An 18,056-nucleotide genomic window follows, 5' to 3' on the forward strand; every position below is an offset into this window, starting at 1 on the left:
ACACAGTAATTATGGGGTGTGCACATCCTACTTCTCTTATAACAAGTCACATTCCCTCCAATTTACTGGATCCCTGTCACTACCCTCAGGAGCCTCAAGCTCACTCAAACACCATTACATCAGCGATGACCGTATTTGCTGGTAGCTGTGTTCCTCAGGTGCTCTGCTCTGCTCTGCTCAATTGGATTTTTCTCCATTTTTATCCCGCATAACTTATTAGAAATAGAGCAAAGTTCCTCCTATTCAAAAAGATTTTTATTATCATTTTTATTTTTTTGTATGTATGTGTTTGTGTGTACATATGTGTGTGGGGGTCTGGGAGGCCAGAAGAGGGTACGAGACCATCTGGAGCTGGAGTTACAGGCAGTTGTGAGTCACCTGACTTGGCTGCAGGAAACTGAACTCCATCCAGTCCTTTGCAAGAGTAGCAAGCACACCTCACCACAGACGTCTCTGCAGTTTTTCCTTTCTCGTTTCTACCGGCCATTCCAGATAAATGTTCTGTGAGAATGCACTCGTTTTCCTGCTCACTCTCTGATCAGGTTTCTTGCTTGCTTCCAGAGCCCTCTGCATGTGCAGTGTCTAAATGCTACCAGTTACACATGAGGCCTACCTAACAGTGACCACGCCCTTGCCTGTTAGCGCACTTGTGTCCTCACAAACTCGTGTATGACAAAGTTTTCTGCGGCTGACTTTGTGCACTGTGTCATTCAACAAAACCTGGGGCTGTAGGTGAAAGGGCATGCTTGTACTCTGTGATAAATGTGCCTAAATAAAAGTGGAATTAAAACTTGGGAGTTTTGCAACACCTTTCTAACCCTGAGGCAAAAAAAAAAGTCTCTCACTCACTCTGCTCTCTTCCACTTCCTGTCTTCCTTCCCTTCCGCCCCTTGCCCCGTTCCCCCCTTCCACTAAACAGAGGGAGGGCGTCTTCATCACTGTCCGCCTCTCACACCAAGCTCTGAACTTACAGTGAACTCAGCAGCCCATTTCCTGTCCTTGACCTCTCTAACATGACCTGGCATTTTTAGGTTTTCCCACAATGCGGTTTCCAGGGCTTGCTCACTGTACAATACAGAAGAAGCCTACCTTTGGCCAGGTGTTCTTCAAAACAATGGCCCTCTTCCCATCACTAAGTGCATTTCTGAAAAGAAGAACAAGAAATACAACATTTAAACATTCCAATCTTTTACTGTAAAAGTACTATTTATCACATATTTGTATGTTGTGAAGTTTTCAAATATAATCTAATCAAAAAATTTTAATCCATATAATAAATGTCCACTGTATAAAGTTAGAAAATGCAGAAAAATAGAACACAGGGGACAAGTCACCAATCCCATCACAAGTACCCAGGGATGAGGTTTAGTATTTCCAGACCCTTCCTTAGGTGTCTCTACAGCACCTATGCTTGACTTACTATTCGCACGATCTTCTGCACTATTTCTGCCTTTTAACAAAACAAGGCAACTCCCAAGCCTCCCAGGCAACGTCAGTTAAGCTACAATGAACACAGAGTCTACAACAGTGGTCTCCTTTCGTAATGCTGCAACCCCTTTACTGTGGGGACCCCAACCATAAAATTATTTTCATTGCTACTTTGTAACTATAATTTTCATACTATTAAATGGAATATAAAATAGCTGTGTTTTCTGATGGTCTTAGGTGACCCCTGTATAAGGGTCTGTGGGATGTCACTGGCTCTGACCCCACTCTTTCATCTGTGGAAAAGGAGTAACTCTGGTCTGGCTGCTCTGTTGAGAGACACATTAAATTAGAAACAGTCAGGCACTAAAAGATGCACACCTCAGTCTGTCTCCTGGCATCTGTGTCTTCAAGGATATCCCCAACAGCCTGATTCCCAAGTCCTTTCCACATCCATGTGGAACTCAGCATCTTGTAAAAATGTCCAAGTGCCTAAAGCACTAGTTCAGACACCCTGTTCTTTCCTGTAAGCTCACACACTCCTTCTCACTGGCCCAAGTATGTTATCTTCTCAGTGTCCTGTACTTCATCTCCCTAGTTTAAATGTCTGGTGTGAATTCACTAATTCATTCACTAATTCATCATCTCATAGTCACACGCATCAATTCGCTGTATTTCAAAAATTAAAAAGAAGAAAATGAGGTAGCATACCGTCAAACACTAATACCGGCTAAAGGTATATACCAAAATATTAAAAAGAAAAAGCAAAGTAACAAACCCGGACAGACAGACAATTGCATGAACAGAAAAAGGTGGAGGAGTGGGTGGGAGATTCTCTATAAACTGAGTTACGACAGAAGTGACAGCACAGTGCATGGGGCAGACACTTCAATAAATGGTGCGGCGCTACGGAAGACATTCAATGCCAAATGCTCCCGCATGCTCAACAACGAAACCACACTCAGGAGGCTGCAGATCTAAAAGTAACATCAACTTCTAAAAAACAAAACCCAGTCCAACTTTTAGAAGAAACACAGAACACTCTGGTGGCCTTAGAGCAGACAAAGACACACACAAAAAGTGCTCACTGGTGTAATGTAAGAAAATCAGCTTTTGAAAGAAAGCTGCCATTAGACAGGGATCAAGCAGAGGGGTTTTTTATTAGGTAAAGGGATAATAAAATGGGAAAAGGGGAGGGAGGCCAGGGCTCCAGAGACAGGAGCAGCAGGAGAGAGGAAAGATGAGGAGAAGGAGAGGGAGAGGGAGACTGTAAAAGGGAGTTTGTGTGTGGAGGCCGAGGTCAAGTCGGGAGTCAGTTCTATCCTTCTACCATGGGCAAGGGCCACCCACGGAACCATATCATCACCCCTACAATAACAGCTTTTGGAGACAAGAAAACACAGTAAGTAGTGGAAGGGCAACCCACAGAGTGGAAACCACTTGCAATCCTATGTCTCAGTGACTCGCATCCAGATCACAAAACAAAAGTGCCATAAAGACAGGCATTCATTCAACTCAGGGTTTCGGGAAAGTCCTTCACCAGAGAGCACACGCAAACAGGCAATTGGCATATGAGAAAATACTCAAGTATTGCAGACTGACACTAGGCTTAGAGCTCTCCACACCCACCACTTCTAAAATGAGAGACACAAAGTCAGTGCTGGTGAGGACGTGGTCTGAAACGCCTGACCCTGCCGTGCACTAAATGACACCATCATAGGAAAGCTACGATCTACAGCAGAACACACGCCCCTGCCCTCGACTGCTCACGCCTCAGAAACTGATACCACCAACAGTCAAATGCTAGACACGTACCCAAATGTACAGCAATGAATGATACAATGGATAAGATATGGTAGATCCACACAACAGTATTCATTTCAAGTATGTGCAACAAAAATTGACCCCCCCAAAAAAAAGAAACAATGATGAGAACCAAACACACGAGAGCACACGGTACATGACTCTATTCACATTGCATAAAAAATGTAACTACCCTCCAGGCAGTGGTGGCATACACCTTTAATCTCAGCACTCAGGGAGGCAGAGGCAGGAGAGTCTACAGAGAAACCCTGTCTCAAAAAACAAGCTAAAACTAAAACTATCCGATGGAAGTCTAGGCAAATCTTCTGGGGAGAGCGGTGGCTGGGCTCCGTTAAAAGTCGGGTGCTGTTTCACACTGTCTGGCTTCCAAGAATTCAGGCTACTCCCTTGGATATGCGTATGCCCAGGGTGTGCACTAAGGTCCTTTACAAAAGGTCACAGTAGCTTTTTCATGTACTGGAGAATGCAACAGCTGGTCTGACAGCAAGGTCACAGGAGCCAGCATGCCACCACGGGGGTGGAGCGGTGGCTGACCAAGTCACTAGGGCTGCAAATCTAGGTCATAGGTGACAGTGCTGAGCCATCACACACATTAAAGCCCCTTCTTCTGAAGCCTGGGATTACATTTCTTTACCGTTTAAGCCAGTTCAACCTGTTACCTGGACAGAAAACAGCCTTGCAGGCACCAAGTCTCTCCCCTCAGGTGTTTCTGTACCTGCTGCATCCTCACAGTTCTCAACTCTAAGCAACCACCTTCTGCTCAAAGCCTCCACCGAGAGAGCCCTCTGGTTACAGAATGTTATTGACTGAGAAATAAAAGGAGCTTGGGATAAAGATATCCTTTATTAGAAAAACACCAGCCAAACACAACCAAGAGTGTACCAGGGGCAGCAAGGCAGGCAGGCCAGAGGAAAGGGCTCTCATGTGCCTTGCAGCCCCTTAAAACCCTATTAGGCCTCATCCTGACCTCACCTTGACCACGCCCTGACAGGCATGGTCAGGCACACCTGTAGCCAGCTTCTAGCAGGCGTGGTTTACACTGTCCCCTACAGAATGTAGGCCATATTGCTAAGCCCAGGTCCTCTCACACATGGTGGCGCCAGACACCTGTTCTCTCCCTCACTTCTTCCCATACAACTGTTTCTGGCCTCTCTGGACACCCGGAAGTAGTCTCCAGGCCAGGATTCACCCTTCTCTGTTAGATACTTGAGGTTCATCTTGGCTCCTCTTTTAGGCTGTGCTCTCATAAAGGGCTTTGAGGAAGCCTCAAAAAGCTCACTCTGCAAGCTAACCCTACATCAGTTCAATGACTCCAATATGCAGGCAAGGGTGAAACCTACTTTCCTACACAGTATCAACTACTCTTCAAGCTTCTCAGTCACCTGTCCCATACATGTCATCTACTCTTTTTAGTTCTAGACCCGAACAATTCATGAATTCATGTCTACACAATATTCCAATTTGGATGCTTCCCAGCCATTTCCACTGTGTGTGTTTTTTGTGTATCATATATGCACATATATAATCAGATGTAAATAACAGTGTGTGTATATATGCTCACATACATTTATAAATACAAAACACTGTACACATATATTGAATGGAAATTATATATATATTATATATGTACATATGTGTGTGTGTGTGTGTGTGTGTGTGTGTGTGTGTGTGTCAGATTCCACCTCCTACAAATTTGCTATCCCCCCTCCCCTGCCCCCGCCAGTGAGTGGCCCAGATTTCAAATATCTGCCACAAACCACAGTGGTAGGACAAACCACAGTGTCCTACCTCAAATCCCAGCACTAAGCCATTCCTGTCAACCTCACCTCTGAAGATCGTGACTCCTTTGTCTTTTCGAGGTCAACTCTCACTGCCTTGCTGCAGCGCCTTCAAAGTCATTTTCTGTCGCCAGAATAAGCTTTTAAAGGTACTTTTAAAGGTACGCAGGGACTGCGTCTATTTTTGCTCATTTCTGGCATCAGCTATAGCTAGAACCCTGTATTACTTACTGAATCATGGTTGAATGGTATTACCATAGCGGTACCATGACAGACTGTCACTTTGTTATAGGGGCATATATTATCAATAACCCATTTGGTGACACATGAATGTTAAGTTAAACTAGACCTCTTAGCCTGTGGTCACATCTTACAGCTGGAGCAAGGCGAACAAGTAGGTTACGTGCTGCCCACCTAGCCAGCTGCAGTCAAGAGAGTGGGGCTGACACTGGGCAATAGAAATGCAAGTCTGTGACAGTGGGAAGTCCAAGTGTTCCAGCTTATTATAGTTACCACAAAAGCATGTTTATGTCCCCAGGCAAGCCACAATCTAACACTTTACATATAATACTGTTTTTTTTATTTATTTATTACTCTGGGACCTTAATACAGAGAGAACATCAGATTACCTTTTCCTCCAGATTTACAGTTCACAGGCCCTGCTGCCTGATTCTGCCCGTGACTGTGAATGACTTAGTAATGAGCCATTTAACAATGAGACTTGAGGCTCCCAGTGCGAATGTCTGCAACAGTGAGGGAGGTGGTGTTTGGTCAGGGTTAGCTTATGCTCCACACTCATCTCCTTTTTTTTTTTTTAAACAGGATTTTTCTGTAGCTTTGGAGCCTATCCTGGAACTCACTCTGTAGACCAGGCTGGCCTCGAACTCACAGAGATCTGCCTGCCTCTGCCTCCTGAGTGCTGAGATTAAAGGCGTGCGCCACCACCACCTGGGTCCACACCCATCTCTTAACTGATTCTGGACAGGGCAAGGAAGGAGATGCTACTTACTGATGTACACAGTGAAGTATACAAACACTTTGCTAGCTGTCCAGGAACCTCCCCCTTGTATTATCAATCATTACTTTTAAAGCCAGACTAGATTTAAAAAGAAACAAAGAACTATTCCCCAAGTAGCTTAATGTTACTGTTAAAAACTACAAAATTCACTCAGCTACTGTCAAGTATACAGTGATAAAAGTTCACAGACTTAAAATTCTTTGTGATCCTTCATCTAACAGCAAAAGAAGTTTATCAAGAATTTATCCTACAAATGCATTAGCACTGAATACATATTATACTGAATATAAATAAAAGGAGTCATTAAAGACCTGCATTTAACTAAGTGAAAATAACCAATATTCTAATAACCTATAACTATAAGTAATCTATAGACTAAGCCAAGTAGCCTATTCAACTATGTATTATTAATACAACTTAATGGATCACCGGAGTATCCAGCCAATGAAATGTTGCCCACAAACAAGAACACTGACTGATACACAAGTTCTAAGACTCAACATTTAAAAAGCATTTATACAACAACATACACAGTATTTTTTTCACTCATGATTTTTAAAAGGCTATGTCTAACTGATCATCTCAAATTACCAATATTCTGATATATAAAACACGAGTAGTCTACAGACATGAGGTGTGATGGGAACACACAGGATCTGAAGAGCTTGGGAAACCAACAACCACATGAGAGCTGTCGGGGAACCCTGATTTGTTTTCTGAATTTCTGGAGTCAGAGACACAGCAACTTAACCATGCTTCTGTTCTGTGAGAATTACCCCCCTGAAGGCACTCACTTCTTCTTTGTAAAAGAGGGGCGTAGTGGGGTTGGAGAGATGACCCGGTGGTTAAGAGCACTTGCTGCTCTTGCAGAGGACCTGGGTTCAGTTCCCAGGAAATCTGACAGGCTCTTCTGGCCCCCATGGACACTATGTATACATGGTGCACACATAAATTAAGCAAAACATTTGTACATGTAAAACAAAATTCCATCTTTTTAAGAGGGAGTACACCCCCAAACAACTGGCAATTATGTTTTCTTCAAGAACAAATTCAGTGCTTCTAAATAAAAACAGACCATGCAACTAAGAGGGAACCACTAGGAGTAATTCAAATAGCACAGCCTAAAACTAAACCTGGGGCCCCTCACAGAAGTGCTCAATCTCCCTCTCTCCTTCTCTCTCTCACTCAAGGGGGTAATTCTCACAGAAGCATGGTGAAGTTGCCATATCTCTGATCTTAGAAATTCAGAAAACAAACCGACAGAACTTAAAGTCTCTCTGTTGTACAAATCATAGTTGGGTCTGATGGAAAGGAAGACTACAAGATAGGTAACTAAATATGAAAGGTTAAAGATTTCTCAAACCAAATTAGAACATTCAGAGGTACACGTCCCCCACCGACAGTTACATTTCCCCTTAGCAATGTTCATTATACCCCGAGAAAAATTCAAATTTCCCAAAGGTGAGTGAGACAGAGTGGGCAAAATCTACTCGTGTACATTACATAAGCTTTGTAACCACCTAGGTTAGATGTGTCTGATTCCTTTTCCTATACGTAAACCTGAAATTTTCTGGTTACTTCAGTTACAACTATCAGTCTTACAATGCCCTATGGTTTCAAGATGAATATTGTAAAGTGTGCTTCTGAAAGACCACACTAAAATAAAATCTCATCCAAGCCAGGAGTCCTGGGTTCACGGAACACATTTCCTAAGCCCCGAGGATTCCAAGGGAGAAGACTGAGCAGTGCGGTCTGAGGAAAAGGAACGGCGCAGCTCCCAGCTCTTTACTTGGTGTGTACAATATCCAGCCCAGAGGGGCCTGTACTGGCTCTTGGCATCACCTGTGACCTCTCAATGGTCTCTCTGAGTGACGATCTGTCTACTTCAACACCATAACCACCACGGATTCCTCAACCACTTTGGGACGGAGCAGCAGCTTCCCAGTCCCCCACCCCCACCCCCGGCTTTCTTCCTTGCATCTCTAACCACAAATGATCTCTCAAGATCATTCCTCATTTCACTTCATGTTTCATTGTTGCATTTCTTCCTTTTATGTGCATTTTAAATTGTACCTGCTTTACTTTTTATCAGATATGTCAAGCATATGCAATGCAGAGAACATAACATTAACATGAAGAACACGTATGTAACAACTTAGCAACAAAGGAACATAGTCTCATATTCACCCCGGTTCTGTTTTGCAGGTTTGTTACAACGGACTCCCACCATACCTCCTCTCCCAAGTCCCAACCCTCTCCCCACCTTCTCTCCCAGAGATAGCCACTCATCATTTGGTATATAACATGTTCACACATTTTAAAAACACTTGAAATTCATACTTCATATTAATATAAATATGCACATTATTTTGCATGACTTTAAACAGTATATAAAGGCATCACACTGTACAAATCATTCTGCAACTTGCTTGACACTCCAACATCGCACTCATTTTAGGTGCTGCGCAAAGCATGTTTGTATGAATATACCATAATTGACTCATCCATTCCCCTCCTGACGGACATGGCGTTGTTTCCATGTCTTAACTCTAACAAACAATGCTACATGAAGGCTTGCACATGTCTTCTTGGGCACACATCTGACAGTTGGGGAGGCGTGACCCTAGACGAAGACTCAGTGTGCACATCTTCCCCTCCTCAGACTGCTCTCCACAGTGACTGTACCAATGAACACTCTCTCCAGCCGAGGGTGAGTCTCCTTTGTGCCACATCCTCTCAGACACTTGATTCTATGAGGTTTTAAGTTTGTGCCAATCTGACGGGTACGAAAGGAAAGCTTGTAGTTTTTAATCTGCACGTTATGCGAGGGTCAGCAGGTCCTCATAAATGTGTGACTGTCTGGTCACTTGTTTTAAAATGTTTCCAGCATTCGAATCCCTGTTGTGCTCGGCTGGCCTTTCCTGTGGTGGCCAGGAGAGACCACACCCAGGCAGCCTGGGCTCCAGTGCTGTCTGCATCACACTGTCTAAGCACTCCTGAAAGTGCTGGGCCTCACAGCACATGTTTTCTCATGTGAAAGAGACAGCAGCAACTACCTCCCGTGGTTGGGAAGCATTTTAGGAATAAAGACGTATAAAGTACACAGGATGGAGCCTGTCCTAAGAGTCAATGTACATATTTTTACTTAAGGGTTTTTTTTTGGTTTTTCGAGGCAGGGTTTAAAAATAAACAAGTTATTTTTTAAACTGAATGTTCTCATTTTCTAATATTTTAAGATTAAACTACTTCAGAGTCACTTTGAGTTTTAGCATTCATTCAAACCTTTAACCTTTTTCTGTTTTAGTTCTTTCAGTCTGATGTCTGCTTTTTAAAATAAATAGAAGCCTGGCCTTGAGAACAAAAAGGGACTAAATTGTCTCCCAGAGTCAGCTGGTGGACACTTTATCCCCAGCTATCCCTGAAGCTGCTTGACCAGATCCCCATGACAGATGTAGCTGGCATTCACTTGAAGTGAGAACTACCATCTCAGCCTTGGTAATCCAGCTAAAGAAGTTCTCAGAGCTGGAATAGCACTATGTCCAGGCACATGGCAGCAGAGCCCTGTCATACCATCCACTCCCTGCGTCAGGAGGTACAGACCCTGAAAGCCTCATCTCTACATCACTGAGCATGTCGTGTGAGCACTGTGTGAGAAGTGACAGGCCTCAGCAAAAGCAGTGTGGCATAGTTTCATATGTTAAAGGGCATCAGACACATGGTGGTGACTGCCTGATAAAAGCCAGGGACTCTCAGGTACACTAAGCCTGTGTTGACACCAGATGTGTTCAATTACAAGCCAGAGCGCCAACGTGTGCATGGGCAGGCCCACAGCTCTGCTCTCAACCGTCACCTCACGCTATCTGCAGGCTGTTTCTGCTCTCACCTCTTGTTGCAGAGGGCATTTGGGAAGATCTTCCTCATGTGTCTATCTTTCAAATACTCATAAAAGCAGAGGCACCCCAGTTTGCCTCTCAGCTCTCGGAGCTGGAGAGTAGACGACCCTCTGCCTGGCAAGACTTCAGTTAGATACCTCAATTTTCACAAGAGCCTACCCAAGTCATAAACCTATTCATCTGTCTTGAAAGCATACAAATTCACCTTCAAACAACACAGATAATCTGTTAACTCTGGACCTGGCCAGAAACCATAACCTAGACATTTGTAGCTCATTTCTTGTCAGAACCAGTTGAGCACAGTGATATTGAGGGAAGACTGTGTCAAGCCCATCCATTCCTCTAGTCTAGAAAGCCTCGGGTTATCCACGGCTTAAGCCATCTAAAGCTGCATAAGGTTAATACAGCGGTATTCTCCAAGGTGGTTGGATTACTGGTGATATTTATTTTCTTCTTTTTAAACTCTTGTATTTTCCAAATTTTCTACCATGAGAATGTGTTCTGTTTATAATAAAAGAGAAACACAATAAATGTTACTTTTTTAAAGCTACACACTTGGAAGACACTATACCTTTCCCCACTCCCCCTCTCCCACAACCCCAAATACGTGTCTTTACTAAAAACAACTGACATGGGATTTCTCAGTTTTCATGATTTCAAAGAAAAAATTACTTGTGGAACCCCAAACTGCATTTTTCAGTGATTTCCCTACCATTGTTTCTGGAATTTTTCTCTATCACGTAGTTAACATTAGTAGTGATCCATATAATAATTTCTAGGTTAAACATGAGGAAACCACTTTCAACCAAACAACTGCTGTAAATTTTTCTTTATGAATAATGAGAATCTCATGACTTTTCAAGTTTTCCTTTTTTATTTTAGGCAACAGAAAGTCAAAGGCAAAAATAAATTATAACTAGTATCAATGTAAGACCTTGGCCAGGCAGCCTTGCTCTGTGGGTCCCAGGCTCAAACTTGGTTTTCTAGTTCTGTATGTTTTATCTTCCTCTGTATTTCAGACCCACCCACTTACAATAAAGCAGGGCATAACTGAATACAGCAATCTATATTGTTTAATAAAAGTTTTTTAAATGAAGGACAATCAAATCACAGTAGAGTACCTTTTTTTTTTCAGTCTTTCTCAACTCAAAAGCAAATTTCAAATTCAATATAAGGAAGTAAATTACAGTTCTATTCCATTAACACCATTAAATTTCTATGCATTATTTCACTTATGAAGATATTTACTTAATTTTATATAACAAGACAAAGTAAACAGCAAAAAAATATACTATGCAGATTAGATAGAGCAAAAGGACGGAATGTATTATAAAAGTTATGAAATGTAGATGTCGTCAGCATGATCTGTGTCTAAATCTTAGCATCACCTGACTCACTAGCTATAGGGACTGTCCATGAGTAAGATGTGGAAAATAACGTAACATGCCTACTAAGGGTGCTGTGAGACTTAACATGTCAAGTATTTAAAATAATGTGTGACAAATGCTTGTATTCTGCTCAGTCATTATAAATGAAACCAATTCTTTTACCCATTTAACTATTTCAGACAAAGAAATATCAGGGGTTTTCTTGAATACCTGCAAGATATAAATGTTTCCCTGAAATCGGTACTGGGCATAATAATTCAGTACTTGATCACTTTAACCAACTTACCGAAACTGTCCCATACGAAGAAAACAGAGAGCTCGGTTACCATAAAGAAGATGGTTTTCAGGTCTTAAAGAGAAGTAACATTTAGTCAGTAAAACACATTATATCTGAAATAAACTTTACAAATCATACTAAAAACATAAGACAAAAAAAAAAAATGTTCCTAAAACTTTACAGCTGTGTGGCAGAACCGGAACAATACAGGATCTAGAACCCTAACTGACTGAAATCCAGATTTTTTACATTCTCAGTACCTTGTTCAAAAGAAATGAAGGTAATTACTGCTGCATCTATCTCTCAGACTACAGTGAAAACTGGGTAATAACACCATTATAAAAAAGCTGGCCAACTACAAAGTATGTAACTGTGGAAGACAAGATGAATTATGTCAGTCGGGACGGTGACACTGGTGACTCAGACAAAAGCAACTTGTAAAATGTGACAGCAAAACATAACAAAAAAAAGTGCCAGCAATAGTAACAGATGGATATTTCCAGGTATAACATGCAAGTGGATTCCCTCAATCCACGTGAACTACAGAGTAGGAAAGGAGGCAGTCTACAGGGCACCCCAACCCTGCGAACTGTACGGTGGCCCAGCTCCGATGAGCAAGACACAACTGGAGGGAAGCCATGAAGATCCAGCCTCTAAGCTACGCGTGCTGAGACTTCAGGCATCTAACCTCTCAACAACTAATGTTTTGTAATGTTCCCCCAGAACTCAGGAGGCAGAGGCAGGAGGATCTCTGAGTTCAAAACCAGCCTGGTCTACACAGTGAGCTCCAGGACAGTCAAGGCTATTCAAGGAAAGCCTGCCTCAAAACAAACAAAAGTTCCCCCAAGAAAGCAAGGCTTCCTAGACATCTTAAGAATGAGGAACAAATACCCGCTCCCTATAGTCTGTTCATAGTATAGAAGGAATAGCTGACACAAAAGGAAAAGAGCAGGAAGGTGGCTCCAGTGAGTCTGTGGGAAACAGAGCAGAGTGCGAGAAACTCACTGTCTTGCCCCAGACACCTGCTGGTTCACATGCGCAGGCTGTCAGCACTGCTGCCAATACCTACAGAGGAGAAAACTGCTCTGCCTGGCAAGTGGAAGACAGTCGACAATTCATCTTGCGGCTACTTCTCCTGACATTCTAACTTGATCTGCCACATAAAAGGCTTTTATTTTTACTGTTCTACTTTGCTCTTACCTATATTCAATGGCTCTGGTGTAAAAAATGACAGCTAGATCAAATCTTTGTTTGGAAAACTCTTCATTTCCTCTCATTTTCATTAGCTCTCCTTGCTGAGAAACCAAAGTGAAAGAAGACGGGTCAGTTACCGCCAAAGACAACCGAGAGCCCAACACCCAGGAGACGCGGGTTTGGGTTTCTGTACTTGCTGTTAGGGAACCATGGGTCATATTTACACAGAAAACGAGAATGTAATCTCTAGTGTTTTGATATATTCAACTAGTACATAAACCATATCCATGGTTTCTCCATCTGCAAACCTGCACAGATAAAAAGTGCCTGGGGAAAGAATGTACCACATATGTGCTTTTTTGTCATCATCCTAAAATACAGCACAACAAACACACACAGCTCTACCTTATGCTGGGTATCATAAGGAGTCTGGAGATGAGCGTGTGTTTGATATCTCTGTGCCGTGTATGCATCTGTGTACATGTGTTGGGAGGTGTGTGTGCACATGTCCCTATGCAACCATGCAAAGGACAGGTACATGTGTTTGTTACTGCCTGTGCGTGCGTGGGTGCGTCTGAGCTCACATGTATACACATGTGGAGGCGGGTACATGCATGCTGTCCTCCGCTATGTTTTTCCACCTTATCCCCTTGAGACAGGGTCTCTCACTGAACCTGAAGCTAAAACCAATATATCATAAATAATTAATAAAACAATTTTCTGTTGTATAAAGTTTTTTACAATAGATACATTTAAAAAAATTCATCCATAAAGTAGAGTGGTCAAAAACTGAGACACATGGTATACTGTAGCTTTGGGCTTCTAGCAAGTATAGTATTACCCAGTAATCCTTGATATACAGAGATGTAGATATATATATATATAAATCACAGATATAAATCATTAACTCACAACAATGATGACAACTGCTAAGAATAGCATCACAGGTCAGCAAGAATATATATGAAAGATGCTACATGTATAACCAAACTTTTTTACTGTAGACACTCATACTTTTAATTAATGAAAACTATTATCAGTGGCTTTAATTATAAAACTTTATAGAACATTAAACATCTCCTAAATATTTTCTTTAAACTTGAGTTAGGAATCAGTACTTCCTCTGAGTGAATTGTGATATATGGTTTATATCTCAATAAGGATATTACCAAAGAAAAATCATATTTCTTCAATGTATTACATGCCTGATTTTTTTTAAAAAAATCTGATTTTTAAATCAATAGAATTTTTGATTAAGATGGTATATTCTTCAATGTATTACATGCCTGATTTTTTTTAAAAAATCTGATTTTTAAATCAGTAGAAATTTTTGATTAAGATAGTATTTCTTCTTAAAAATATTCTAAATCAAAACTCCTTAAAAGTTTCCCATAGGCATGTTATTTTACAGTAGATCCATTATTTTTCTACAGTTTTATGATTCATGCCTATTAGATGTTTTAACAGACAAATCTTAAAATATTTACAGGTAAGTATCCTTACCTTCACACAATGCATACAACTGTTCCTTCTAAATTCCTCAAGCAAGTTGCAATTTTCAGTTACGACTTTAGTAATATGGTACTTATCTGAGATTTGTATCGGGAGAAAGAGAAAGGAAGTATTAGTTTTAAACTGGTATTGGTGATATTCTAATTCTTGGGTTAAATAGGTAAGTCTACTATGTTCATTTTACTGTTAAACGTTTTAAATAGTCTATGTTTTTGTGATCTTACATATATATTAAATATGTAAAGGACAACATATTGGGGCTGGGGGTGTAGCTCAGTGTCTGCAGCATCACCTAACACATTCATCCTCTATCAATCAATACGGGCAAAAAAAATAAAATCACCTAACACATTTGTCCTCCATCAATCAATACGGGCAAAAAAATAAAATCACCTAACACATTCGTCCTCTATCAATCAATACGGGCAAAAAAATAAAAAGAAAAAAAGAAAAACAGTCAATGCTTTTGTGAATAAAATCTGCTTTTATTACTGGCGATTAAATTTTTGTTGTTTACTGGAGTGGCATTCTCCCTTCTTTCATAACTTGCTTGATTAGGGCTCCAAATTACCAAAGCCAAGTCAAGAAACAGTCTCGAGGACTTTTAATGAGCCACACAGAATGTCCAATAAAAACGTGTAAAAATAAAAACTTGGAAAACTACTTCTAAAATGTACCTACTGTAACAAATGAAGTATTTAAAAGGCTTTATTTAACATTTGACTTCACAAAAAAAAGTTAGTGAGAAATTATTTGAAATATTATTCTAAAAGGAACCTAGTAAACTAATAAAAATCCAATAAACTTTGTGATCACAGGTTATCAAGCCTTATTTTCTGCACTTTAAGATATGATATAAGGATTTTTAAAATCTGATTTAAAAATTTACTACACCAAAACTATAGTTAAGCTTCTATCTAACCAATCATTAATTTCCAAGATTTAAGGGAATACTTAACATTTAAGATTCAAGCTAGATCTGGGAGGGTCACCAGAGTGAGTGCGTTCCTGCCTAGATTCTAGTGCTCATTAGACTGAAGGAGATCATCTAACCCAGGGGTTTTCAACCTTCCTAGTGCTGTGACCATTAATATAACTCCTCACTGTGTGGTGACCCCAACCATTACATTATGTTCACTGCTACATCGTAACTCTACTGTTGCTACTGTTACGAATCATAATGTAAACGTGGGATATGCAGATGGCCTTAAGACCATCCTTGTGAAAGGATCACTGGACCCCAAAGGGGTCAAAACCCCGCCAGCTGAGAGCCACAGATCTAACCCTCGAATCCCGACTTTACTACTGAAAGCAAGAACAACTACACCAGCCTGTAGAACACGAGAGACCCTCAGTGATGAGCCCTCACTGGTGCCCTTCCCTGTAATTACAAGCCCCCAAAACTATGATGCAAACAAAACTCTCAACACATTGGATGTAACACACCGTGGTGTCCAACAACCCGACCAGAAAGTTCTGTCTCTATTAACTTACAGCATTTTAACCAACTGACAAAATATACTGTTCTCAGCGGAGGTGGCAAGTTTCTGCTCACCATCTACTGCAGGGCCAAATGTTCCCTGTCCTCATAAAAACCCTGCTGACTGTAAGCATTTACAGTAAAACACCTTTAAAAGTGAACGTAAGGCAGGCAGTTCCATCTTACATCCAAGTAGCTGTGTCAGGACAATGAGAATCGTGTTGGCATCTGCGCCTTCTCTGATGAACGACAACACAAGAGAATCCCAGCTGTGGGCTCTTCCTTGTGAGTGTCATATAAAACACCGTGACAACTACGAAGCAGTAGCTTTAAGAGCATAATGCCACAGAACCAGTGAGACAAGAATCAACGAACTGCCATGCTAAAATCCTCTCATTTGGGCCTTATACCAGAAGAAAAACAGTGTAACTATTTCTAAGACAAATCAAGTATCATCTATACCCATCCCATCTCCCAAACAATATTCTTTAAACCACACTCAACATTTAAAGCATTTATACTTACATTCAGTAAAGAAAATACTTAACATGGGCCAGCAACTGTCAACTGATCCTAATTTAGGTAGAATTGTTATATCACCTGTGTATTTTATCCAATTTAAAGCTTCTTCCATTGCCAAGATTTTCTGTTTCAAAAGAGGAATAAAGAAGGGATGTGGGTATTCTAAATTTATGTGGCATGAGGAATTTACGTTCTACAGTATTCCAAATCATTATTAAAAACTCCGTACTTATTTTCATTACTCTGTCATGTAATGGAGAACAGCTAGACTGTTAAGAACAGTCATGGGAACTCCCTTAGGCCACTCTCACAGATCAAGAGTGTTTCTGCGATGGTTACAGGCATGGACCTTGAGGTCTACACCCTGGGCTGCTGAGGTAGCAGGAGAACGCAGATGAGGGTTCTCGGGTCACAAGCCTCAAGGCACAGGAAAGGGTTCAGAACAGTGTCACATGATCTGTAGCAAACCCTGACAAGCATCTGGCAGGGCACACAGGCCATCAGTGCAATGGTACTACGCATCAGGAGTTCACACAGAGAGCCTGAAGTAACTTCAGAAATTAAGCAGCTGAGTGGTCAATGCTGATACTGGCTTGAAGGAACTATACAGACATTCCTGTCTCCAGTAACGTCACAGACTATCTATCTCTGCACCTGAACATTACCTAACAGTTATAAAAAACTTAAAAATAAAACTCATACCAAGGACTTAATTTCACTGGAGGAACACATATTAAGCAAATAATCTACAGACAAAATGAGTAAATTGCGAGAGTCTTAAAATTATACTATATATATGGCAAAAAAAGAGTTCAGTCTATAAAATAAGGTTATTTTTATAATACACAGAAACTGGTATTAACAAATACTACATGTAAAAGGCTGGGCTAGGGAGTCATTCATTAACTGTGAGCATGCAAGGAGACAGACTATCACTCACTTGCAATGGGTGTGCTGGGGTCTCATTTTTAACACTTACATTTTCTATTTTATAACCAATTCTCAATAAGCCTTCAATAAGGAATGAATCATTCTGCAAAATAAAAAAAGAACAAAAACCACACATTTTCCTTTATTCTGTCACTTTCATTTGAGTTCTTTTTGGGAGTAGCATGTGTATTGCGTACATGTGCGCGTGTGCATGTAGAGGTCAGAAGTCAACAACTGTGTCTTCCCTGACCTCTATCCACCTTATACAGGGAGGTGAGGTCTCTCCCTGGAGCCCAGAGCTCACTATTTCAATAAGGAGCTGGCCAGCGTGCTCTGGTGGCCCCGTGTCTGTCTTCCCACCATTGTTTGCATTAGGGCCAAGCATCCAGGCTTCCGTCCTCACACTCGCACGGCAAACACTTTTACCCACTGAGTCATCTTCCTAGCCTAGGAACTGAATTTCTAATGAAAACAAAACACAAAAGCCCACATTTTGGGAAAAGTCATGAGCTACACACTGGCATCTGAATTAACAAGGAAGCACAGACAGGACCACAGCTCCCTAAGACTAACAACCCTGAAACTTACCACATACATTACACTACAGGGCCTGTGCTCACGCTTGACTACCACCTGGGCAAGTACAGCACGCATACACCACGCAGGACCTGACGACGGCCAACAGCCACCTTACTAGGTTTGGTATTCACTGCAATTCAGTTTTTACAATTACTTTAGAGTACTCCCTCTACTTATCAGGAGAGATTACTATAAAATAGTATGCCACATTGTACTGGCAGCAGTCTCAGACAACC

General features: G+C 41.3%; 1 protein-coding gene across 10 annotated transcripts in view; it reads right to left on the reverse strand.

Annotated features, from left to right (window-relative positions):
- Ttc3 (tetratricopeptide repeat domain 3) overlaps window positions 1-18,056 on the reverse strand; it is a 92,603-nt gene that overhangs the window by 63,485 nt on the left and 11,062 nt on the right. For 6 of the 10 annotated variants that reach the window (XM_035444276.1, XM_035444277.1, XM_035444278.1 and 3 more), the window contains 6 exons: window positions 17,252-17,344; window positions 16,315-16,435; window positions 14,301-14,386; window positions 12,804-12,898; window positions 11,613-11,675; window positions 1,090-1,144 (listed from right to left, as the gene is read on the reverse strand). In XM_035444276.1, the coding sequence (XP_035300167.1) occupies window positions 1,090-1,144; window positions 11,613-11,675; window positions 12,804-12,898; window positions 14,301-14,386; window positions 16,315-16,435; window positions 17,252-17,344 (513 nt within the window). The remainder of the gene's footprint in view (window positions 1-1,089; window positions 1,145-11,612; window positions 11,676-12,803; window positions 12,899-14,300; window positions 14,387-16,314; window positions 16,436-17,251; window positions 17,345-18,056) is intronic. The other 4 variants (XM_035444279.1, XM_035444280.1, XM_035444281.1 and 1 more) reach the window with 3 other exon arrangements.

This window comes from Cricetulus griseus, chromosome 4 (assembly GCF_003668045.3).
Source record: "Cricetulus griseus strain 17A/GY chromosome 4, alternate assembly CriGri-PICRH-1.0, whole genome shotgun sequence".
Taxonomy (NCBI): domain Eukaryota; kingdom Metazoa; phylum Chordata; class Mammalia; order Rodentia; family Cricetidae; genus Cricetulus; species Cricetulus griseus.